This window comes from Lepidochelys kempii, chromosome 9 (genome assembly GCF_965140265.1).
Source record: "Lepidochelys kempii isolate rLepKem1 chromosome 9, rLepKem1.hap2, whole genome shotgun sequence".
NCBI classification, from domain to species: domain Eukaryota; kingdom Metazoa; phylum Chordata; order Testudines; family Cheloniidae; genus Lepidochelys; species Lepidochelys kempii.
In genome coordinates, this window is record NC_133264.1 from 41,496,195 (window position 1) to 41,522,150 (window position 25,956).

A 25,956-nucleotide genomic window follows, 5' to 3' on the forward strand; every position below is an offset into this window, starting at 1 on the left:
CAACTATCACTGGTATACTTGGTCATCAAATTCTCCAGCCCCTTTTCAAATCTAGCTACGCAGTTTAACTTTATGAACTCTTGCATTAGTGGATGCCACAGGCAGGTTACAGCTTGTGTGAAGTGTTTTATTTGCTTTTAAATTGACAGCCATGACCTATCCCTAAGTGTAGGAAGATTTTACAATCTCAGGCTCAATAATATATCATTGCTTGAATAATCTGGTACTGTAGCACTAACTTTTCACTTGCTCATTTCAGCAGTATTTAATGTCTCCTGAAATGCTTCTTGTTCCAGTGTCTGAACATGGTTTGCATTCCCTTAACTAACAGCACACTCTGATTAATAAAGACATGCAGCACTGATGAAGACATAAGATAACTGGAATTGGCCATTACTCCCTAATAATAAACTCTGCTGAATAATGACTGGCTTTTCCTGAGCCATCAATTCACCAACCAGTCAATATCTGCTGGCATCACCCCTCGCTTGAAGATGACGGTATAATCATGGCTTATTACTAAACTCTGAAACAGAACACACAATTACTTTCACTGGTAGAGCTTGTGTGATCCTCTTCTGAGGGGAAGAGATTAAAAAAAACACTGAAAATATTCTCAAATACTCCAAACAAACAGGATTTCAATTGTCTGCAGAAGCCACCCAATGTGTCCACTACAGCCAGCCACCTATTGTAATATCCATCCATATGCCTAAACCAACCATCTTATTTTCTAAGCAGCATAGAAGGGGAGGAGTAATGTGGATAAAATGGACACCCGGATAATCAGTGGCCTTACAGCCATTGTATTGAAGGTGAATGTTCCATTCCATTTAAATGAAGCCATCCTGCTGTCATTATAAATCTAAAAGGTTCAGCTTTGTGGAAGGATTTAATGGTAACCCTTCAGTGGTAATCGGATTAGAGGGGCTCATATAACTGCATGGTCTGAAGAACAGATAAAAGAAACCAGAGTTCAAACTCGCCACAGAGGACAGGCATTGAGCTGTGTGGTGCAGAATCAACTCGCTGTTCTGAGGCTTTGGCTATCATATACCCCAGAAATGCCTGCAAATTTCAATGGTTACTGGAAAATGCTTAGCAATGACAATTTTGAGGAGTATCTGAAAGCACTGGGTAAGATTCCTTTCATGTTTCTTTAGCAAATAATCAATAAAATGCCACCTCTCTTAGTCTTGGGTTGGATTTGATTTCTTCTGGGATAGTCACAACCACAATTTTAATGCAGTCTTTAAAAAATGCTTTCTTCAAAAAATATGATTACTCTGTGTTATGCAAAGTTTTGTTTGATTTGCTTTAAGCGACCTGTTTGCTTTTTACCTTACTACCACTAATCTATGCAGAGATTCAGCTACAGAACTTTAAAGGGCAAGCAAAAATTACTCTCTCAACATACATGTAGGTGGAAAGAAAACAAAATGTGCTTGATGTCAAAGTTTGTGTATATGCAGTTGGCAGGGAGGTACGTAAAATGCTTATTTCTATAGAAGTAGCATTTTTAAGTAATCAGAATGAATTTGTGTCAAATAGCTCAGTAGGAATTAGTAATGTCATGTTTCCTTTCATCTGTTTGTTTAGAAACACATTTGTTGTGGTAATAAATGTAAAGGGTACAAGGTTTTTTCCAAGTAAGCAAATTAATTCACTTGTAATTAACTTTAGTAAAACAGCCAGAGAACTATGTACTTGTGTTTTGGTCCATCCCAATCCTCTCAAGTTGTACAAGTCTTGTATTGTTGTAGATTTGTGGCTTTACTGCAAATCTTTTTTTCTGTTTTGCTTTCAGATGTAAACATTGCTGTGAGAAAAATTGCCAACTTGCTAAAACCTGACAAAGAAATCATTCAGAATGGAGATCATATGATCATTAAAACGCTAAGCACTTTTAGAAACTACATCATGGAATTTGATGTAGGAAAAGAGTTTGAGGAGGATTTAGCAGGGGTAGATGATCGCAAATGCATGGTAAGTATTAGAACTGTTACTATTGCATGACAAAAAAAGATTAGAAATAATTAGTAATAATCCTAGGTCTTGCAGCAGGATGCAGAGGCAAGACATTTTCATGTGGTTATTCTTAGAATTTTTATTTTTGTATTTGACAGCTTCATTTAGACAGGGCTGTAAACTGTTTTTAGCTTGTCTTTACAATAAAGGAATGTTAATGTTAAACTTGAATGTGAAGTTATTTCTTTTATTAAAGAACAGGCACTAGGTTTAAATTGTCTCTAGTATAATGTAATTGTAGAATGACATTTGCTATTCAAAAAGTCATTTACAGCCAAATTGTGCCACCCTTATATTGAGTAGTGCTTCACCACAGAAGCAACCCTGTTGATTTCAGTGGGGTAATTTACTACTTAATATGAGCAAGGGTGACAGGACGGAGGCCCCTATGTTTAGGAACTGGTGCTTTTCCTCTCTCTCTCTCTCTCTCTCTACCTTCCCTCACTTCTGTGGTGTTGAGAAGTTGTATAGTCAATTGCTTGACCACACTCTGGTTTGTTATGAAATATATACAAGAGGCCATAACCAATGCCAGTCAGGTTTATTGCTCTAGGCCAGTAATAATATAGTACAGGAAAAAGGATCTATATGGATGATACCATTTTCCATGAAGCTGTCTCATGCAGCGTTGTTACATTCACCTTGCGCAGAAGGTGTGCTCCCGCAGTTACACCCTTTTTATCCACTACCTGTTTACCAACGAAAGGTGCTGTGGATGTCATGTGAAACTAGATTTCACTATAAATCTTCCCACTGTATTTTCCACTGAATGTATCCGATGAAGTGAGCTGTAGCTCACGAAAGCTTATGCTCAGATAAATTGGTTAGTCTCTAAGGTGCCACAATTACTCCTTTTCTTTTTGTAGATTTAACTGATCAGCTTTCTACCTTGCTTTTCTGGTAGCATGGTGCACCCCTTATATTTTGTTCTGAACACATGTGTTTGAGGTATTAAAGAACGTGAAGACACCTCCTAGGTTTGTCCTAGGGTAGTTAGCCTGTGAGGGGAACTCCCGTTCTGTTGCTATAATAAAATAATCACATGTCCTGATCCTGACAGCTTTCGTATCTACTTAAGCCATAGCTTACTTCAGGTATGCAAAGTGTTATGGAATACTGAGCATAAGTGAACAGGAGTATAATAAAGATATAGGCCAATTTAGGCTATTTAACTGCTATATTTATGTATAGTAATATTTGTGCTTAATGCTTAATATATATGGTGTGGATCATACATGTTATCAATATAATATATATGCAAGTAGCCAGTATATACTGGTCGGCAATGGAGAGTTTCGCTACACTACAGACAGCAGGCTTAGCACATCCATTTAACAAGACAAAACCAGAGCAAACCTTACAGTAAGTAAGTGGCTCCAAGTGCTCTCCCTTGTGAGCTTTTACAAAATATTGTCTCTGGCAAGAGGTATCTCATGACCAATAATACCAATTAGCAGAAAAGGCTCAAGACTATCAAGCTACTTAGATAAGTCTGAGACTGGATGTTATCTCTCCCATTAGTCCTAGGGCATGGCATCTCTGCAATCTCCTAAAGCACAGGAGTTGCTGACAAGCTAAAGAAAATTATTTTACCAGCCATTGTAGCAGGGAAACAAAGCAGAAATGAAATAGACTTCCATTCTTAAAAAAACCTGGCCATCTTTATGACTGATTAATATTTTTCTCTGACATCAGGATGTAGAAGTTTACTTTTGATCCAGCAATGGCAGGAAAAGGAAGGTTTATGAGATCCAGTGAAAGGGAATGGCTAGATATGTGTCAAGCCACTGCATGGGCTAAACCTTCAGTACTCTTTGCTTCAGAGCCCAGACACCTGGACAGGAAAAAAAGGCATTTTTTCCCCTCCTTCCCTCTTCTCTTTCCCCCCCCCAAAAGGTGGTATAGTATAGTACAGCATTTTTAGTTACTGGCAGCTCCTTAAATCAGGGCATAGAGGCTCAATAGAGAGATATACAACTATTTAAGCTTTATTGACCCTGTGTGGTTTGCATGAGTCACAATACTGACTGAATTCTCAAAGACTTGTCCCAGAATTCACTGGGCTTGCTCTAACACCCGGGATGGATTACCTGGGTGGCATCATCTGCTGCAATTGTTCCAAAATTCCAGTCAGGAATCTGGTGGAATATACCTGAGATATGACACTTTCACCAAGTCTGATCTTACATCTTGGTCACCAATGCTATAAACAATCTAGAACTGCAGCTCTGCAACTAAATAACTACATTAGTAATGTTAGCCTCATTATATCTGCCAGAATTGCCTTGGGTAATAGTGTAGTTTATAGTTTAGTGCTTCCTATGGAATTATAAATGGATTATTTTTTTAAGAATGAGATCCCAGCTCTCCTACATCATAGGAGGGTTGCACACTGGAACTGTCTCAGGTTATTTTGCTCTCCAGACCCTGGGAACAATATGCAATGTGGTGCTGTACCACTGCGATGACTAACTAGCACAGCACCTCCTGCTGGTTGTCCTGGGAATTAGCTCTTTTCCAGCTTTGGAGCACTCTCTGCAGGCCGATGTCTCGCTTGCCGCTGGCCCCGTGTCCCTACTGGACCCCGGTGCCCTTTACCCTGGGGTTCTGCCCCAGCAGTACCCCCACACTCTGGGTCTCCCCTCCCAGGGGAACCCCCAACCCTCTAAACCCACCTTGCCCCAGTGGCTACTGCCAGTCATCATCTAGCCCCGCTCGTTGGGGCAGACTGCAGTCTGTAATGACCACTCATCATTGGCAAGGGGTTAGGACCTGCTGCCTTTGCCTAGTCTTGGGCTGCCCCTCTGCAGTCCCAGTACCTGTGTAGGCCTTCACCAAGGCCTGCAGCCTGGGGGCTTATCAGGCTGGAGCTCCCCAAGCTCCCTTTGCCCTTCCCCAGCACTGCTCGGCTTCAGGTACCTTGCTCCCAGGCAGCTAGCCCTTCCCGCTCCCAGGCTAGAGTGAGACTCTTTCACCTTCTGGCCCACCACCCTCTTATAAAGGCCAGCTGTGGCCTGATTGGGGCATGGCCGCAGCTGTGGCTTCTTCCCCCAATCAGCCTTGCTGTTCCCCGCCACAGCCCTCTCCAGGGCTGCTTTAACCCATTCAGGGCCGGAGCAGGGTGACCACCCCGCTACAGGTGCCCATAGCCTTTGAGTGACTAATCACTAGTTTCTGACTCTGGCACAAATAAGGGACGGAACAAGAAGCACAGGGACTGTTCCTGCCTAGTGTTCCTGAGGGCAAGTCACTCTGAAAGGAGCAGGGAGAAGGTAGAATTTGGCCTTGATTCCTCCTCTCTTCCACACTGGCATGAGCTGGGAAAGTGAGAATGGCTTCATCTTCCAAATAGATGTTGCATCTTGCACACTTCCCCTCTGAGTATCCTGAGAGGAAGGATGGTTCAGTGGTTATGAAACTGAACTGGGACTTGAGATAACAGACTTCATGTAGGACCTTGGGCTTGTCACTAAATCTCTCTGTGCCTCAGTTTCCCATCTGTAGGCTGGGGATAATATCTCTTTTTCTCACAATCTAAATAGACAAGGCAAGGAGTGGAAGTTCTTCAGGGCAGACACTGTTATCATGAGACATTTACTGGGGCCTTTTGGCGTTATGTTAGTACTGTTAGTAAATGATAATAGAAGCACAACCGGGCCTTGTATGAGTGCTTCCAAATGAAGTACAATCAGGAAATTGCTGCCTTTTCACATCTGTGAAACTAGGCAGAAGCCCATCCTGTGAGTCACAGTGTAGAAGTAAATATTGTTTTGATAGAAAAGTGGTTCAAGTAAATCCTACAGTGAGTTGATGTACTAGAAGCATACTACAGAGATATTGCCTATGAGGTATCAGGAAGTTCAGTTTTGAGAAAATTCTTGTTGGCAATATACATAACTGTGTTGGACGTAAGCGTCTAATGTAAGACCTCAGTGTTTTGATGATACCGGTATAAATAACTACGTAGTTGCAGAGGTTGTGAATAACATCTGTACAGCAGCTCTCCTTTTAACTAACAATTATTATTTTCCTAGATCCTATCTGCTTGCTCATTCCCTGACTTCTCAGCAGTGTTGCCAACTCTTGCAATTTTACCTCACAATATTTCGTGGTTTTTTTAAAGCACCAGCTCCTGGAATCATAGGTTTATATCAGAATACCCTGTGATGCCACTAGTCCACTGTGTGTAGATTATTTTTAAAAAGCAGATGAATTAATAGATAATACAAACAGTAAACAATACAAATAATTAATAGATAATACAAACAAATACAATTAATAGATAATACAAACAGTATATCGATACAAGATAAAAAATTGGTGACTCTTCATTGTGTACACTTAGTTTACATTTTGGTCATATTTCCATAGGGAAAATGTAACCTTGACAGGTTGTGGGATAGTTAGAATAATTCCAAATATCAATAGCACCTGTGATGAGGAAAGACTAAAGAGATTGAGCTGATTCTTATCAGAGAACAAAGACTCTGATGTGGCTTAAAGGACGTACAGAATGTCACGAGTGGGGTTGGTATTATTGAGCTAGGTGCTTTATCAGGGTTTTTGTCCTTATACTCTGCTAAAGCATCAATACTGATCACTGCTAGAGGCCAGACAGGGCTTGTTGGACCTTTGCTGAATTAAGTTTAAGTATCTTTCAAGTCCATTGTTTTAAAAGAATGGTTTATGTATGATGTGTTCTACACCACGGGGGAGGGCTACTACCCCTCCTCCAAGAACTAAAAACAGCATGTAGAGATTAAGGCAAATCAGCCCAGTTGTAACCCCACCACAAAGATACCAACTCCTGGAAAGGCTCACATATACTGATTCTCCAGGGACCAAGAGCCAAATAAATGACTCTGGGATAAATAGTCTGATGGACAAATGGACAGGACCTTCTGTTCAAAGAAGGGCTCCAATCCTTGAGAAAGGGTTGGAAGGACTGACACCTACCCGAGTCCTTGTTGGAGTTGGTTGATCTCTGGTAAGCTTTTTAGAAAGTGTTTCTTTTATTGTTTTTAATAGGTTTTCTCTGCAATGCGTTCACCTTAAGAATAGAGTGCTTGTTTAGAAAGAGCTGTGTTATAACATGTAATTTTATCTTTTTGAGAAATGCAAGCAGGATGCCTGCATTCATATCAGTCCACAGCAGTAATGTATATTTTCACAGTATTTTCCCTCTGCTGTTGAGTTTTATTACTTGGATTTGACTTTAACTGTGTTAGCCATAGAAAAATTCTTTACCTTTACTAATTATCCGAGCCTTAAATTTGTGAAAGGATGTGTCTATTCTGCATGTACATTACAATAGTTTAAAGTAATTATTTGACTGTTACAAATAAATTTAACCTTATTCCATTACATTCAGTAATGGAATAAGTAGACTTGATAGGACTGGTTCTGATCTCCCTCCCACCAGGTACAAGGCTACCTGCTTCTTTCAAGTCACTTCTGCTTTACACAAGTGTGAGGTCAGAATTGGGCCCATTATAACATTACATAAGATGTGAAGTTAATTAACAAGTATTTAGGGAGGATCTAGTCCACGGTATTACTGGATTCTACAAGAGGAATGAACTGTTGCTAATCTATTTTATATCAGGAATCATAATTAAGACTATGTCTACCTGAAGAGCAGGCACCCTGTAATTATAATCACAGGGATTTCCATGGGACCGCTCAGAGAGAAAAGTAGTACTCAGCACAAGTCTGAGGCCCATTATCAATTGTGCCATTTTAATGAGATGTGTTGAACAACCTGCTTCTAAATCCGCAGCCCTTCCACTTGACCCACAGGTTGATTCATGTGTCTTGTGTTCCTGCCTCCTTTTCTGATTCTGTCCTCCTGTAACAGTTCTACTTCCTCTGGGCTCTTTGCTCTGTGCTTTCAAGTATGCCCTTACATCCCCCATCTCGAGGATAAAACATCCCTCAGTCCCTGTCGTCTCTGTACCATTCTATCCTCTGGGCTTGTTTCAAACAGTATTACGTTGAGGTACACTAAGGAACTTTTGGTGCATACCCAGAGTGTCCATAGAGGCCAGTTAGTGTGGGACATGCTAGTGCATGCTAGAATTTACAGCCCTCTGCTGTGGAGCCCACAAATTCTGGCGAGTTTGTCTTTCAGTAGAGATTTGAGCAGGCCTATAAGGGTATGTCTATGCAGCAAAGAAAAACCCACGGCTGGCCCGTGCCAGCTGACTCAGGCTCGGGCTGTAGAGCTGTTTCATTCCTGTATAGACTTCTGGGCCCTGGCTGCAGCCCAACTCTGGAACCCTCCCTCCTCGCAGGGTCCTAGAGCCCAGGCTCCAGCCTAAGCATTGAAGTCTACACAGCAATGAAACAGCCCCACAGCCAGAGCCCTGAGCACCCGAGTTGGCTGGCATGGGCCAGCTGTGGGCATCTAGTTGCTGTGCAAACATACCCTAGTTGAACAAACATGTTCCAGAGTCCTATAGTGGCAGATTTCTGTTGCCAGATGCCAGAACTCAGAGGAGCACCCACAGCAAGAGAGGGACATTGTGGTACACCCTACCAACCTATTTGCTTTGAATTAACTTTTGGTGCTGCAAAGTGAAGCAGAAGACAGGACACCGGGGGCCGGATCATGGTAGCGAGAGTACAAGTGTGAGTGTGGGGGAAAGGATGAAATAAACAGCTCCATTGTGTACATACACAATGTATGTAGATGCTCACCCTGCTCTATCTAGTGTGCTAAAAATAGCAGTGCAGCCTCACGAGTACAATCCTGACTAACTCCTGCGTATACACATGGGAGGCTAGCCCAAGCTGCCACCCATGCCACCACAGCCACCATCCTATATTGAGCATGCTAGCTCGAGCATGTGTGTCTATCCATGCTGGGAAGCTCCTCCCAGCTGCTGTGTAGATCTACCCAATGTGGCTAGGAAGCACAGGCTCAACACACAGATAATGCCACCAGTGGGATACTTAATCCTGGCCCCATTCTCCCCTCCGCTCCTGGGAATATTTGTTGCATCCTTTGACAGGGTGGCAGAGGTGCGACTGCCACGTACACCCCAGGAAGAAATCTGTCTGAAGAATCCTGAGGATTCACTTTCAATAGGAAGCAACTTTGCAGCCCTTCCAGCACAGGCTCCATCTCTAAGCCACATTCCAGCTCAATGGTCCACTTTTCCAAACCCAGTGGAAGAGTCTCCAGTGGAATGGAAAGTGCATTTAATTTCTATAGTCAGATCAAAACGCAATACATTCAGATCCATAGTCTAAATGACACAAATGTTTCTATAGGCTGTGCGTGGTCCTTCTGTTCACAAACAGCAAAGCTCTTGGCACCACTTCTTTAGCTACAGTTCCTGCCCACCTGGATCATTTCCAAGCTGATAGGAGAAACCAAACATTTTAAAATTCTTTGTAGATGCTGAAAAGCTTTGTATACTTGGGATGAGTCATTTGCGGAAGAAATGTATTTCCCTGCATCAAACTTCAGTTTTTCTTGGACTTCTGGCAAGTCTGTCATGAAACTCATTGAACATGTAGTAAGAGCATCTCTTAGGATACAACATTGTCTTACTACTATAGATCACTTGCATTTTGAGAACCTTGTTGGAAGCCAGTTTTGCATACTTTCTCCAGCACAACACTGATGCTGTTCAAGAAATTTTATTTGTCTCTGGCTTATCAAGGTTCATGATGGTAAAATAAAACAAACAAAAAGCCACACACACAGACAGGCAAATAGGAAACATGAAGGAACTGATTTCCTTACACATGGTTCAGGCATCATGTTCTTTAGGTCATCATCTTCTTCTTTTGCTGCGTTTCAGAGCCTGTAGCACTTCAACAGTTTGGGAACCTAATAGCTTTGTTTTCTCAGCATTTCCATAGCGGATTCAGCTTCCTGGATTTCATGTGCAAATCCCAACTGCAGCCGGAAAATAAAAAGTGCACACATTTTTGATTCAGACGGTCCACTGAGAGAAACTGCATTTTCAGGAGAGTGGGTTGCTTCATGCACTACCAGATGGAACTCTTTGTTACAAAGTAGATAGAATGTCTTGTTGAGCTTAGTTCACTTGTTCAGCTCTAGGCTGTCTTTTTGCTGACATTGTCCTATTCCTGGTTATGGTTCTGAGTCACAGTTTGGGCAACACTTATTATGAGTTTGATGTTCAGTGAGCTTTTGTATATTTATTGAGATATCCTGGATCTCCTGGATTTTTGATTGTCCACCTGTACTCGATATTACTGTATCAGACTTTGCCATCAACTAAATCTCATCCTATGATTCCTGTTGTATGACTAGAGAAGTGTCAGAAGAATGTCCATGTGACACTAACTCATACTGTGTCACTTTAATTGTACTCTGTTTTTATTAGCTTGTCTTTGTGTCGCTAGTCCGGTGGTGACTATATCACCCATGTTGTCTTTTATTTGCAGAGGAGCCAGGTCATGGGTTCAGAGGAGGCCTACCATTTCTTCTCCTCACCTGAGTCAGTCTTCCAACTCCTGTAACTTGCATTTTTCTCAAACAACTTGTAGATGTAAAGAACGACTATTTTAATGACTGCTTCGGTCCCACTGTGTTCACAATTTCTGTGTAGTAGTTGAAATATTGTTAAAATATTGTACAAGAAGGTAGATTAATGGATTGTTTCAGCTAACCTGTCATTGCTGGAGACATAAATTCAAATTCTGACATAGGTCAAAAGGGAAAGATGAATTTTCTGCTCCATGTTTGATCACATCAGATGATGACCATAATTTTGTTCATTTCAGCAATAAACTGTGGGATTCCTGGTACTGGGTCTGCTCTAAAGCTCTGTAGAGAAGAGTGAAAGGGCAGAGGTGCTGCAAACTTTTGTTACCTTAGCTAACAAAACACAGAACCTCAATCTAAGCTTTTTTTCCTGATTAAGGCATATTGCCTGTGTTTGTCACTGCAGGGCCTTTGCCCCTAGTTTTCTCAGCTTCAGACACATACCCTTTTTTTACTCTTGGGGTCTGGTCTGGTGAGTCAGCAACAATAACTCTGCATCTCTCTGTAGTGCCCTGGAAGTTTGCGCAGTTTTTCCTTGCAGTGTTCTTGGCTTGCTTTAAATGACACAAAAGGGGCTCATCCTGCAAAGTACTGAGCACCCTCAACTATTATTGGCTTCATTGAGTAAGATACGAACAGAATCACTGGATTGAGAAGGACTATGTTCGGGAATGTGGCATACAGTCTTGGGTCACTGCAGCCATTTGCTGCATGGCAATATAAAGACACCTCTCTGAGTGGTATTAGGAAGAAAAACAGAAGTGCCTATGCTGTAGTCCCTAAAGGAAGGGAAATCAATAACACATTTTTGATTAAAGGTAGTAGCTACAATTCACATCTTTAGATGCTACAAGGTGGGATTCTTCTTAAACGTCCATTGTTGTTCTTGATCAGTAAAAAAAATAGTTCTTTAATTTTTGAACAATTCATGTTATTGTCTTTTATTCATCAATAAAATATGCTAGCAGGTTTAGATTATATGCTGCACTGTTCATGTGAGCACATTAGGGATAGTACAGCAGGAAACATTCTGGAAAGCCAGCATCAAAGGCTTTTGCATTTGGGCCACAAAGGGAAAAATACCGTTTTCTGATAAAACAGTTCTGATGAATACTGGAGTAAATCTCAGAAGTCGATATTTGTGACCCCGTGTCAATATGATTTATCACTAAATGTAGGAATTGTGACTGACCTTACTTCCATGAAGACTACACTAGTGTGGTTGCCACTGGGGGAAATGCAAAAGGATAGTCAATAGGTTTGTTTGGTTTTACTGAATGTTCCATTCATAAATTTTCGTTGGCCCACACTTGAAGACAATAGTGTTACTGCTGAAATGGGCATGTGTAATGTGTATTCTGGGCTTTCCTTTTCAGGAAGATGCTGCTGCTTTGGATGCATATTTAAATTACAATGTTCATAACTCACAAACAGATGAGGCAATCAATTTTTTTTAGTGAATTAAACACCCAAGCAAAATAAAGACATCTGAAGAAAAGCAGTTTAATTGAGACCATACAGCTTAGCGCATCAAGAATATGTATAATATAAGGCAAAAAATGATAAAACAAACCTCAGAGATAGAAGAAGAAAGATTTATTTGCTGTCTGAGTGTTTAAAAGCTTGTGCTTTCTCAGACTTCTCCAGGATACCTATTTGGGGCAGTGGATACAGTACAATCTATTTTGTAGAGTCACCTCACACCTGCTAACTAAAGCACTCAAGTACTGTACAGTTAGAATTAAAAACATGGTAAGTAAATTAATAGTATTTACAACCACCTTCTTGTAACTTGGAAATAGAAAACCCAGAGAGGCTTTAGCACAAAAAGGTAAAAGGAAATGGGGGCAAAATAGAACTATTACAGGTGAATAAGTTGTTGGGGGTGACTTTAAAGATCCCAGTGTCAAATAGAGGCCTGAAATACAAGCAGCTATTGAAGGTTGTGGCTTGTGTGTGGAGAAGGAACTATGTGATTGTGCACAGACACAGTACTATCAGGAGGACATCACTACTGGTTTCCCTCTAAAATTTCTGTGGATATTGTACCCGCTTTAAGCTGCATTTGACCCATAGAGGTTTAAGTGACTAGTCCAAGGTCACATTGCAGCGAAGTGGCAGAGTCAGAAATATAAGCAAGAAGTCCTGGCTCAGTGCCCAGCTCCCATCACAATACCACTTAATTTCATGCATCCTAACTGATTGTTAATGGATATACTGAAATAACTTTAAGCCCCTTAACAAGCTCTTTTGTCCAGTCTATCCTTTTTTGTGACCTGCAAAAATGGAGTTTAACTAAAGTTTAACAATCAGAAGTGTTGTGCAATTTTCAGGACCGGTGGTATCCCCCAGGTAAGCACATGTTGCTTGCTTGGGAATTCTGTAGGTCTGCAGCACATAGATCTATAGGTCTTGTCCTTTTTTTTTTTTTTTTTTTTTTTTTTTAAAAGATGTCAATGTGTTTTGTATTTGTCGGGAACAGGAGTTACAGCGAGCCAGTAAGTAATCCTAACAGGCACACAATGAGACACAATCATCATGCCAAATGCCTGCCTGCCACTGTCATGTGTTTTCTGCCTCAAACTAAAGTCATTACAGACTACACAAATATTCCACTTCAGCACTGTATTCTGTGCCTTAGTTAATGTTTACAATAATTTAAGGGGGTCTTTTCTTTTAAGAGAATGAAAAGTGTAAGGAAGGTTTAAAGGGTTTGTTTACTGTTTGAAGTAGAAGCGGCAGCACAAGCAGTTATGAATCCAAAAATCTACATTACATTTTTGAAATAACTGGGTGTCTCCCAGCCAAGAGTCACTGAAATATTCTAAGTATTGCTGTGATGCTTGGAGTTCCTTCCCTGGACCTGAAGAAGAGCTCTTTGTGGTTCAAAAGCTTGTCTCTCTCACCAAGAGAAGTTGGTCCAATAAAAGATATTCCCTCACCCACCTTGTCTCTCTAAAATACTCTTCTTCTTTGTATAACTAATTAGTTTATAGCGGAAAAGAACTGTTTTATCTTCCAATGTAAACCCCAGCAGGGTACTTCCATAGCTTCCTTCTGAATGTCTGAATCATAGACATAGAGCCTTTTCCCAGCATGTTTAATCTAAGATTTAAATGTTTTAGAAGTTGTGTAATGCACTCCAATAATATAGTAATATTATGGTGATTAAAGTGCCGTGTTTGTGCTGAAGTAAAACTGTTTATACCCTTTGGATGTTTTTTTTTAATGTCTCCTATATTATTCCCCTATAATATGCCCTATTCATGGGAAGGATGTCAAACTGGCAGAAATGGAAACTGAAATATTCACTTTATCCTCCAGGCAGTGTAAGATTTTCAAGGAAGCAAGGAATCCCAGGCTTCAGTGAATTGTTATTAATTTATGACATCAAGATTTTAACACATGAACCAGGGTTAAAATTTTTCACTCAGAGACCCAAACTCTATCTCCACATCTCTCTCTCGCCTATTTCCTCTTGAGTCTTAGTTGTCTGTTCAATGTATGTGGTGTCCAGCAGATGGCATTATGCAACAGGCAGCCGCGCTGCAAGCTTTCTTCCTGCTTGTCCATATGGTGAGTAATGTACTCTACAGGGGAGAGATTTCTAAAGTGCATCTCTTGGTATTGAAACCTCCCCCTCAATTACTGGGAGCGGATCACATCCACCCTGACTAAATTGGCCTTCAGCATTGGTTCTCCTCCTGTAAGGTAACTCACTTCTCTTCATGTGCCAATATATATTTATGCCCGTATCTGTAATTTTCACTCCATGCAGCTGAAGAAGTGGGGTTTTTACCCACAACAGCTTATGCCCAAATAAATGTTAGTCTTTAAGGTGCCACTGGACTCCTCATGGTTTTTGTAGCTAACCCGGTCACATCTCATGGAAAATAGAAATAGATCTCTTCTGTTCCAAAAATATTGCCCTATTTCCACTCAGTAGTATTTTCTCAGTTGCTTTTTTTTTATCAGCCATTAAGAGTTTGAGCTAAAGGGAAAACCCCCAATGATAAAATACTACTGATTAAGATTAATTCTCCTGACATACCAATTTCTGCTACCTCTGGAACAAAGATGAGGAGAACACTGTGTTCTTCTCTAATAGGTTCTGTTCTCTTTGAATCCTGTAGGAAAATGAGCACAACATAAGGTCAGAAAAGATTTGATTTGCTTGCACCATTCAAGTGTGTATGTATATCCATGCATCCAAAGAGAAGGCAAAAAAGACTATTGGGAATTCTAGGTAATAAAACTGCAGAATTAATGCAATCTCTTGCCTTGTGCCTCTGGGGGGTCATGCTAAATCACTTAAAGGAATGTCTAACCTTGATTGGTAAAAAGGAACATAAAAACATTGCATTTTTCTGAGCTCAGACAGCATTTTAATCACCTTAGAAAGCTGAGGGGGGGAATAAAGTTGTCTCCCTGTGCTGCTAGAAAGATTTCTTTATTTTCCCCAGCTGAACTAGACTAGAGAGGAGTTATCAGACCTCTTACAAGTTAGACAAAGATGCATAAAGTTTATTATTGTTGATATGAGCATTGGATGAACATAACCTGATTCTGATCTCACACTGGCTTTACACCTACATAATGCAACTGATTTAAATGGAGTTATTCCTGGTAAACAACAGTGTAAGATCAGAATAGAATCAGGCCCAGTGTGTTGCTGCTTTGTGGCTTATGATTTACATAATCTGTGCAAACTATATGTAGTGAATTATTTACTACATACATTTAGCTTTTTTTTGTGTCCATAAGTTATCTTCACATGGGGGGGGGGGTCCATTTTTACAGATTTTTTCATTATTCAGAATTGTTTGACTGCTTTATATGAATTTATTTCAGACTATGAATTGCTGATACATTATTCACTTTGATTAGTTGCTATTGGTTGCCTAAGTCACCAACTATTGTTTACACTCTGGGATTGGATGACTGAAGAGTTTATAAACGGATAAAAAGGAATCAAATAAATTTTAAGATGGATATATTCACCCTCCTGGCAAAAACCATGGCACCAAATGCATTTTTCACAAGTATGTTTGAGACTTACCTAATTTGTGAATAAAAACCAAAAACAAATCAATGGTTCAATATTCATAGGAATGAATATAAAAAGTATTGTGAATGCCACAAAAGTGAATTTACAGGCTTTATTAGGACAAATATTTGGAAACTTATTTTTTGCCATATTTGTCCAGTTTTAACTAATATTCATAGGTACTTATTCTACAATTAGCTTTCATGGGGACCACTCCCGTTCCACTTGCAGTCAGTAGAAAATGCTCCGCTTGACTTCATTGGGGAAGGACTGAGCCTTTTATTTGTAAATGTTTCTTTCACTGAAGTGATTTTTCCATGCTGTATTCAGCATTACAGGCCAAACAGGCTTTAAGTTTCACTGTGGCTGTGCTTGGCAAAACACAGTTATCCGGTCAGTTCCGTTCCCCGCTACCCACTATGCAATGGGAAGAATGCACTTCACTCAGTTCTCTAGGAAGGTGAGTGGGCCAGATTCTCAGCCAGTGTAAACCAGTGTAGCTTCAGAGTCGAGCTCAGTAATGTGAATGAATATTTCTTCTGTTTTTGAAATTACCCCCCTCCCCTCCCCACACACACTCTTTGAATGCCTTGATATTGACCTTCTCTAATTTTTCTTTTTTATAGAATATTTATGGCCTTTATATTTATGTAGATAATTAGGGTGCAGATCTTGCCCTCAGTTTATGCAGCCCCATTGTCCTCCCTCTTTGTCACTTAATCTTGTTCATCACAAACTGCTTTTGATTAGTTCCAATACAATTTGATTAGTTTCTTCTATGGTACAAAGACTCCTGAAAACCTGCAAAAGTCAAGGTACATAGTTAAAAATAATAATGGGAGGTTGTTGATGCTTTTTCCTTAACAAGTGTCCCTTGAGTATGTCCTGTATATTCACCAACATTTCTTAAACATCTTGCTTTAATCATTTCCATTAGTATATTTCATGAGCCCGCATAGCCTTCCTGCTCTTCATTTACTAGTGCGTATGGGGGTGGATAGAACAATATTGCTGATTGCCATGGCAGCATTGTGCATATCTGCAGCTATCATTAATTCTTAATGAAAGGGTTCAGGCCGTGAGGAACCCACCAGTAAAGGAAGCCAACTTAATCTTTAATGGAAATTGGTTTTAAAATAGACATTGCAAAAAGAGACAAATGAAAACTAGTGTTACGCTTGTGAATCTTATGAATGGCTAGAACATCTACATCTTAGAAGTTCGAATTTTCTAACTGGCCATTTTAACCCTTTGTGACTTATTTCACAATAATTTTTATGCATATCTTCTCCTGTCAGATGAATGTGCTGAACATGTTGTAATCAGTAGTCCTTCATGTGGTAAGGTATTAAGACAGTAAAATGTAGGTGGTTCTTTATGAATGTGATTTGCTGCTGAGTTTATTTTAGAGGGAAAGACCAAAACATTTCTGAATGCATTGTAAAAAGTGGAGAGACTTTTAGCAAGGACAGTTGAATAGTTTGTCTTCAGAGACTCCATATGACTGACAGTGCCTCACTTACAATTATTTACCCTGGCAATCTTTCTCATGATTCATTTTCTATGCTTGTTTAGTTGGAAGCTTCCCCTGGGATTTACAGATGGTGGCTATCATGGTTATCATTTGAGAATTAATTGTTTGTAACATACACATCCTCAAAAAAGAATAGGGATGAGTCGTACTTAAGCCCTATTCAGTGTTCAACTCCTGTGCATGACAAATGTAGGTTGACTTCTTTTTAAAAAAAAGCAAGGTGGAGACAAGTGAATTTCCATAATGTCTGTAGAATTAAACCTTTTCTCCATTTTTGACTGCTCACAGAGGTAATGTCTTCAAGGCTTTCAAGATCTGCACAGTAATTCCTTACTTTTTTATTCCTTGGACTCAGTTCTCCACTCTGTTACACTGGTTTAAAACCAGTATTATTCGACCAGTGCTCAGGGTAACACTGGAGTAAAACTAGTGTAATGGAGCCAAAAATCAGGTCCTTTTTGTTTTTATATCACAAAACAATATTTCATTTCAATCCATCGTACATTGTTACAAGAAAAAAACCTAGTCGTTGCTTTTAAAGATAAATAAGCTGTACTGCCTTAGGGCCTGAGCCTGCAAATGCTTACACATGTGAGTTGTTTTACTCATGGGAGAAGTCCCATTGAACTACTCAGGTAGTCATGTATAAATGTTTACAGAATTATGCCCAACCCAGCACAGCCACTGGGACTTACACCCTTTCTTAAAGTTAAGGGCATATTTGAGTGCTTTGCTAAATAAGAAAGGGTTGCTGAGCCAGGGCCTAAAAGGGTATTTAATAAAACCAAAAACGTAATGAAGGAAATCTGCCATAGTTTCAACATCTCCATAACTAAAGAAGGGTCTCCCAGGTAGAGATGCTACTTCCACAGAAAGTCTTGATCGATGATGTCAGACAGCCTGGGACATGAACGGCAGCTCAGCATTTGGATGCTCAGGAAAGGCCTAGACAGTTATTGTTAGGTACAGCCGATTATTATTTTAAGGCAGGGTGTAGTTGGTCCCAGGCATGTGTAGGATCTGAAGGAAGGATTGGGGAGGCCACCTATTGATGGGAAACGTAACTTTTAGAAGGTCAAAGTTTCAGGCCCTTTTGGAAACATACTACTAATCTGAGCACCAATGGAAAGAGTGCATGTGTGTATAAAAAAGGGAGAGCGGTCATACATGTGAATTAAGGCAGCTTTTTCTCCTGACCTCGAGGGTCAGCATTTGTGAAGAAATCATGTAGAGTGCTTACATTACCAAAAAATCATAGATCTGACTATACCACATGGATTCTTACAACAGCTTTAAGAGTCTCCTGCTTTTCTGGTGTATTGAGACACCCAGCTTCATTTCCTGTGGCTCAGGCTTTGCCATCAAACTACATTTAATTGTTCTTTTTAATGACTTCAAGAAGTTTAAAAAAAAAGTGTGTGAGAGTTATACTCTTCTCTTCTTAGTAATGCGATAGTGTGATTAAAATATCTATTGTATTACACTGAAGCTTTCCTTTAAGGAAATTGACTCCACCTAAGTGTAATAGATGAAACTGAATGCCATAATAATGCTGAATAACATGTATATATTTTGCTAGACTAACGTGAGTTGGGATGGAGATAAACTTCTTTGCGTACAGAAAGGAGAAAAAGAAGGCCGTGGTTGGACCCAGTGGATCGAAGGAGATGAAATGCACCTGGTATGGTCATGTAACATGTTTTAGATGCCATAATTTTTTTTTATTTATTCAAATGGTGAAAGTAACAGCACACAGCTTGCCGCACCTTATCTTGGCTTATTGTGGAGTAATTAAACATTGGTGTTGCATTTGACTTGCTTCTAAAGCAATAATTTCATGCCGGGCCATTATTCTCTCATGCCCCTTCTGCAAAGAGCAATGTTCTAAATTCAGGCAATCTTTGTGTTAACTGTTTGTTCCCAGATCTATCCATTTAAATTGTGTGCACAGAGGAAGACGTGTCATAGAAATATCCTTCATGCACTCAGTGATATAAACAGTATGGGGACTGAAGAAATTCTGTATCTAGCAGCATAAGCCAGAGGGAGAAAAAAATACCATTGTTCTTTTTAAATATGGGCCAGAATGAATGCTGGCTTAGAAAACAAAGAGAGCAGTTTTGTTTGTAAAACGCCATGCTCTTTCTGACTGTTGTCTCTATATTTCCTAGTTAACAGCAACTAACATAAGTTTATAACATTTTTTTTCTAGATAGAGGTTCATAACATCCTCTTTGAGGCTTACCTGATGTGGTAAAATGTTCTTTTCCCACTGAAGGGGGCAAATCAGATCTCTAGTCCCACTCACCGTTCAATTCACGCAGCACCTAGGAGTTTTCTGTTTAGAATGCTGAATCCCTGTCTCCAGATCAGTAGCACAATGCCATCAGAGATCTCTGCAACAGCACCCAGAGCCAAGTGAATGCCACTTTACTGCATAGAAGGGTCTGCGAAAGGTTAGGAGGGAAAGAGGCCCAGAAACACATTTAGGTCTGTCCCATGTAATCAATTTTTTTTGTCCACACACTGCCTAATGCCTTTGTGTGTGACCTCTATGGATGATACTATGGCCCCAGTGAAGCCAATGGTAAAACTCCCACTGACTTCAGTGGGGTCAAGATTTCACCCACACATGTATTTTTCACAGTCAGTATAGCCTCATTGTCCCCAGTTTTACATCACTTGGCACACTGGCCTTGAGCTACCATCATTGCATCAAGAAATAATGGATAGGAATCCCCTTTGAGCCTGCTAATCCTGCTTCTGAATCAATCTCCGTGACAGCTCCTTCGTTCAGTCATTCGTTCCCTCTGTGGAGCTGAACACGTGTTGTCTCAGTAATGCTCCCAAACCTTGCTGAGGAGAGAAGTTAATGAGGGGGGTCAAAAGTCAAAGCTGGATCTCCCACTGACATTGCAGAGCACTTATCACAGGGGAAAGCAGCCAGTTCTTTTTAAAAAACATTTCTTCTAATTGCTCTGTAGCCTTTGCTAGTTTGTTCTGTAAATAGGGTGACCAGATGTCCCAATTTATAGGGACAGTCCCGCTTTTGGGGTCTTTTTCTTATATAGGCTCATATTGCCCCTCACCCCCGTCCCGATTTTTCACGTCTATCTGTAACACATATCTTTACATGTGTTGTTGTTGCTGTCCAGGTCCCCATTCCTACATATGTCTGGCGTATTCAGGCTCCAGGCAGGGGAAGTCTGCTAGGAGCCATGGAGAAAGTAATCCTTGTCACAATGGCAGCACAGATGTGGAGTCCCGCTATGTTTAACTTTAAGGACATGTATTTCTCCATCTCTTTTCAGCAAAGCAATTACATACGTGCTTAAGTGCCATTGACTTTTCAGCATCCAGACCTGCTGCTTCAAGGGCTCTCTGAAAAAAGGCCACTGGGAGGGTTCCTATTCAAGCAGACACATAACCAACAGGACAGTGGGGTGGGAGTAGGTATTGTTTCATATTCTCTGTGTATATATAAAGCCTGCTGCAGTTTCCACGATATGCGTCTGAGGAAGTGAGCTGTAGCTCACGAAAGCTCATGCTCTAATAAATTGGTTAGTCTCTAAGGTGCCACAAGTACTCCTTTTCTTTTTGCGAATACAGACTAACACGGCTGTTACTCTATAACCAACATTGCCATTTCCAGCTGAGCATGACATGTGCCAAATCACACTCTTTTCTACCAGCCAAGTACTGACACTGCTGTATATAAAATACTCTGGGTGGAGAAAGTCTCTAAACTGCTTTAATGCCCAGCCTTTTCTGATGTACATTTTGTCACTTCTTGTATGTTTCACTAACTCAAAAAGGCATCATCAGTCCCATTGGAATCCTCAGTGTGGTCTCCTCTCCTTTGACCTTATTTAAAACTCGTAAAACTTTTAAATAATTGAGATCGTCAGGTCTCTGTCATTCTGAGAGCCCTTTGGTGCCAAGGCAAATTATCATAAACATATTTTATGATACTTCAATAATTATTTTATGATCCTATTGAACTTTACACAATGATCCAAATATTTATTTAAACATTTGCACAGTTTTATAATATATTGAGTGTTATGCCTTGGAGTTTAGTAGTTTCCCAACCTGCTAGTTCTCCTGGTCTGAATTTTGTAGTATGATGGTCTTCTTTTTCCTTCTTTTTTTCCCCCCTTCCTTCCTCAAATTCTGTTTCACTACAGTGACTTGAAACAGGCACTTATCTGGCCATTCTCCAGTTCCTTCTGAATTTTATAACCTTTTTCTTTTGTATTGACTGCCTCTCACAGTTTGTGGTGTTTTTTTTAATCAGTAGGTTTCATAACTTTACTGCATGTTCCTTCTTCCAGATTGATATATCAGAGTGAACAAAATTGGTTCTAATACCAATCCTTGTAGAACTCTACTAGTTGTTTCCATTCATCCTGAACTGTGTCCTCTTACTAGTATCTTTGAAATCCAGCCATCCATTCAAGTAGCTCAGCCCAGTAATATACTTACTGTCCTAGATTAGTCTTTGTGTGATACTATATCAAAATTTTTCCTTTAGTCCTAGCAAACTATGTTCATGGCTTCCCTGTCAATTTTGTCTCACGCCCTGAAAACGTTCAGTAAGACATTTTCAAAAATTTTCTCCAAGTTAGGTCTCTAAGTTCAGTTAAGTCAGAAATGTCAAAGTTCAGCCCTTTCATAGAATCATAGAATATCAGGGTTGGAAGGGACCCCAGAAGGTCATCTAGTCCAACCCCCTGCTCAAAGCAGGACCAATTCCCAGTTAAATCATCCCAGCCAGGGCTTTGTCAAGCCTGACCTTAAAAACCTCTAAGGAAGGAGATTCTACCACCTCCCTAGGTAACGCATTCCAGTGTTTCACCACCCTCTTAGTGAAAAAGTTTTTCCTAATATCCAATCTAAACCTCCCCCTCTGCAACTTGAGACCATTACTCCTCGTTCTGTCATCTGCTACCATTGAGAACAGTCTAGAGCCATCCTCTTTGGAACCCCCTTTCAGGTAGTTGAAAGCAGCTATCAAATCCCCCCTCATTCTTCTCTTCTGCAGGCTAAACAATCCCAGCTCCCTCAGCCTCTCCTCATAACTCATGTGTTCCAGTCCCCTAATCATTTTTGTTGCCCTTCGCTGGACTCTCTCCAATTTATCCACATCCTTCTTGAAGTGTGGGGCCCAAAACTGGACACAGTACTCCAGATGAGGCCTCACCAATGTCGAATAGAGGGGAACGATCACGTCCCTCGATCTGCTCGCTATGCCCCTACTTATACATCCCAAAATGCCATTGGCCTTCTTGGCAACAAGGGCACACTGCTGACTCATATCCAGCTTCTCGTCCACTGTCACCCCTAGGTCCTTTTCCACAGAACTGCTGCCTAGCCATTCGGTCCCTAGTCTGTAGCTGTGCATTGGGTTCTTCCGTCCTAAGTGCAGGACCCTGCACTTATCCTTATTGAACCTCATCAGATTCCTTTTGGCCCAATCTTCCAATTGGTCTAGGTCCTTCTGTATCCTATCCCTCCCCTCCAGCGTATCTACCACTCCTCCCAGTTTAGTATCATCCGCAAATTTGCTGAGAGTGCAATCCACACCATCCTCCAGATCATTTATGAAGATATTGAATAAAACCGGCCCCAGGACCGACCCTTGGGGCACTCCACTTGATACCGGCTGCCAACTAGACATGGAGCCATTGATCACTACCCGTTGAGCCCGACAATCTAGCCAGCTTTCTACCCACCTTATAGTGCATTCATCCAGCCCATACTTCCTTAACTTGCTGACAAGAATACTATGGGAGACCATGTCAAAAGCTTTGCTAAAGTCAAGAAACAATACATCCACTGCTTTCCCTTCATCCACAGAACCAGTAATCTCATCGTAAAAGGCGATTAGATTAGTCAGGCATGACCTTCCCTTGGTGAATCCATGCTGGCTGTTCCTGATCACTTTCCTCTCATGCAAGTGCTTCAGGATTGATTCTTTGAGGACCTGCTCCATGATTTTTCCAGGGACTGAGGTGAGGCTGACTGGCCTGTAGTTCCCAGGATCTTCCTTCTTCCCTTTTTTAAAGATTGGCACTACATTAGCCTTTTTCCAGTCATCCGGGACTTCCCCGGTTCGCCACGAGTTTTCAAAGATAATGGCCAGTGGCTCTGCAATCACAGCCCCCAATTCCTTCAGCACTCTCGGATGCAACTCGTCCGGCCCCATGGACTTGTGCACGTCCAGCTTTTCTAAATAGTCCCTAACCGCCTCTATCTCCACAGAGGGCTGGCCATCTCTTCCGCATTTTGTGATGCCCAGCGCAGCAGTCTGGGAGCTGACTTGTTAGTGAAAACAGAGGCAAAAAAAGCATTGAGTACATTAGCTTTTTCCACATCCTCTGTCACTAGGTTGCCTTTCCTATTCCTCAGGAGGTTTTCTCAATACTGTCCCCACCGCTGAAGTAAAGTTTGTGAAGCTGTAATTGGCTGGATCTTCTCCAGAACACCACCTACAGTGGCTCTTATTTTTCAATGACCATGTACCACCTTGTGGTATTTATCTTTATTGCCGTATTTCCTATATTTAATGTGGAAAATACTGCAAATAGCATAGTAAATGTAACTACTGCTTATGGGAGATGTCCAGTTTTTAATGATATCCTCTCCATCTCTCTTGCTACATCCTTGATGATTCTGGAACAGATCTTCTTTGCTTGTTCTGTGTCTTAGGTCCCAGTCTTGCAAGCTGTTGTGCCTGGGTAGAGCTCTGTGCGGGAATAAGAGTCTACCTATGCAGAGCAGCTTGCAGGATTGGAACCTTAGTCTTCGGGGTGAAATCCTGGTCCTGTTGAAGTCAGTAACAAAACTCCCGTTGTCTTCAGTGGAGTCAGGATTTCACTCCAGATGTTTAATGTCTTAATTATCTGTTCAGGCTTTATCTTGATTTTCTTCAGTAGTGGTTTCCTTCCTAACCAATGTTCCTTTGCGAACACTTGATCCAAACCAATTATCATCCCCATCTTTCAGAGGCACCAGTGTCTCTTTTATTTTACTTTATGTTCCTTGTGTACTTGAAGGCTTTTTTATCTGTTTCTCTTTTCCTCTATCTACAGTATTTAAATAATTGTTGAGTTAGATAGAAGCTTCCTTTTCCTTCGTTTGTCTAATCATTTTATACGATTTCTATATACCTTCCTTTTAACTGCAGTCCTATTTTGTACATGCCTTTCTTTCTTGATCATTTTCTGCTCTCTTTCCTTCACCCTCATTGGTCTTTTGTATTCCTGCAATATCCATTGCTAGATCATGGGCATTTATTAATTTATCTTTGAACACATTTCCTCTTCTTTTGTTTTATCATATTGATTTAATTTCTTGCGTTCTTTCTAAGTTCGCTCAAGTAAAATCAATGAGCAGATTTGAAAAAGTAAGTGGTGGCTGTTTCCTAATCTCTGCTCATTTGTGACCCCAAAATGAGGAGCTACTTGCAGCATATTCTGCAGATTTTCATAAAATGGTTCTTCTTTTTTAGGTGCTTTGATGAGCAACAAAAGTGTTATTGTGTTCTTATTTGGCTTCAGCACGAACATTCGTTAAGATAAACAAGATGTTCCATACTTCTCTCAGAGCTGTTCTCTCAAGATGGGTACACCCTGAAGTGCATCTGTTTACATGCTGCAGTTCACACTGTGAAGTTTATCTCTGCAGCCTCTACTACCAACTGATTTTTTTTTTTTTAAGTCTTAGATTATGAAACGCAACATGGCAGCCACCAGACAAAAGTGCTGGATATCCAGCCAAGCATGCTCCACTCAAATCCAGCCTTTGGGTAAAATCCTCTGTCCTACAGAGCACTGCAAAGTGCACTGGATCACTTTTAAATTGCTTCTTCTCTGCCCTGTCAGTTCTCCATTACCAATTATCTTCATGGAGCTATCCAAACATCAATTAGGGATTGCACCCTTCTTGGTTCCCTCTTTTACATAATGTGTAATGAAACAGAAAAGTACCAGGTCCACTCACTGTCCAATATACTTCTTCCAGTTAATTTGTCAGATTCTGAGGCAATTTTTCAGCAGCCTTCTGTTTTTGACACTTGCAACTGGTTACCCATGCATCAGTGAGGACACAGTCCTTATGCAGATGCAAAAACTTATTTTTGCACATGTAGCTTGGGTACTGTTCAATTTGCATATGCAGATATGCTGCTTGTATGCCCTCAATGGATAAATGTCCATTTAGATGTGTGCAAAAAGTAATGTGTGCAAAAGTGAGAATCCTTACAACAGTGGAATCCTAGGCTGGATATTTGTCCCTTGTACTAATTATTAGCTTTTTTCTTTCCACAGTTCTATCCAATTTCAGTTATTGTTGCTGCATCATCATACATTCCTATTATCAGATTACTCTAACACTTGTTCCTTAATTTGAATCCACCGTAATTGTCCGTCTAATATTTGACTTAACCATATAAGTAGGTGTTTTAGAAACTGACATTTACACAGTACATCCATGTGTGTAAGTCACACTTATGACTCCTATTTTCCTTTCAGGAAATCAGAGTAGGCGGTGTCAAATGTAAACAAGTCTTTAAGAAGGTACAGTGAACCTAACCTGCCCATTGCCGATACAGAGATGAAGAAGAACAGAATAGAACGTATGGACTTGCTACCGAAGCGCCACCTGCTTTTAGTGCCCAAGTATATCCTTAACATCTAGCGAGCAGACCCCCTGCACATCTGTGCAAATGAAATTAGAACTGTGTAGTGCTGTCTTTGCAAAAAGGATTTTTGTAAAGAAATCATTCTAACTAAACACAATCCTTTTTAGAAATGCCAATTA

The 25,956-nt window shown here is 40.6% G+C and overlaps 2 protein-coding genes across 5 annotated transcripts in view; both read left to right on the forward strand.

The window, feature by feature from the left end:
- NMNAT3 (nicotinamide nucleotide adenylyltransferase 3) overlaps positions 1-1,895 on the forward strand; it is a 79,232-nt gene extending 77,337 nt beyond the window's left edge. Inside the window, exon 8 of one of the 4 annotated variants that reach the window (XR_012160809.1) lies at positions 1,808-1,895. The gene's annotated coding sequence lies outside the window, so the exon portion shown is untranslated. Of the gene's footprint in view, positions 1-296; positions 990-1,807 lie in introns of those variants that run through there. The other 3 variants (XR_012160812.1, XR_012160810.1, XR_012160811.1) reach the window with 3 other exon arrangements.
- Positions 916-25,956, forward strand: RBP1 (retinol binding protein 1). Its single transcript, XM_073359988.1, has 4 exons — positions 916-1,137; positions 1,808-1,986; positions 18,713-18,814; positions 25,668-25,956. The coding sequence occupies exons 1-4, from the start codon at positions 1,065-1,067 to the stop codon at positions 25,719-25,721; spliced, it is 408 nt and encodes a 135-aa protein (XP_073216089.1). The 5' UTR covers positions 916-1,064; the 3' UTR covers positions 25,722-25,956.

What these genes read in the sequence shown, in the direction of transcription:
- RBP1 (XM_073359988.1), top strand. Translation starts at nt 1,065, where the DNA reads ATGCCTGCAAATTTCAATGGTTACTGGAAAATGCTTAGCAATGACAAT. An exon ending in GGAGTATCTGAAAGCACTGG is followed by an intron (nt 1,138 to 1,807) that starts GTAAGATTCCTT and finishes TTTTGCTTTCAG; the next exon opens with ATGTAAACATTGCTGTGAGA. An exon ending in AAGGAGATGAAATGCACCTG is followed by an intron (nt 18,815 to 25,667) that starts GTATGGTCATGT and finishes TTTTCCTTTCAG; the next exon opens with GAAATCAGAGTAGGCGGTGT.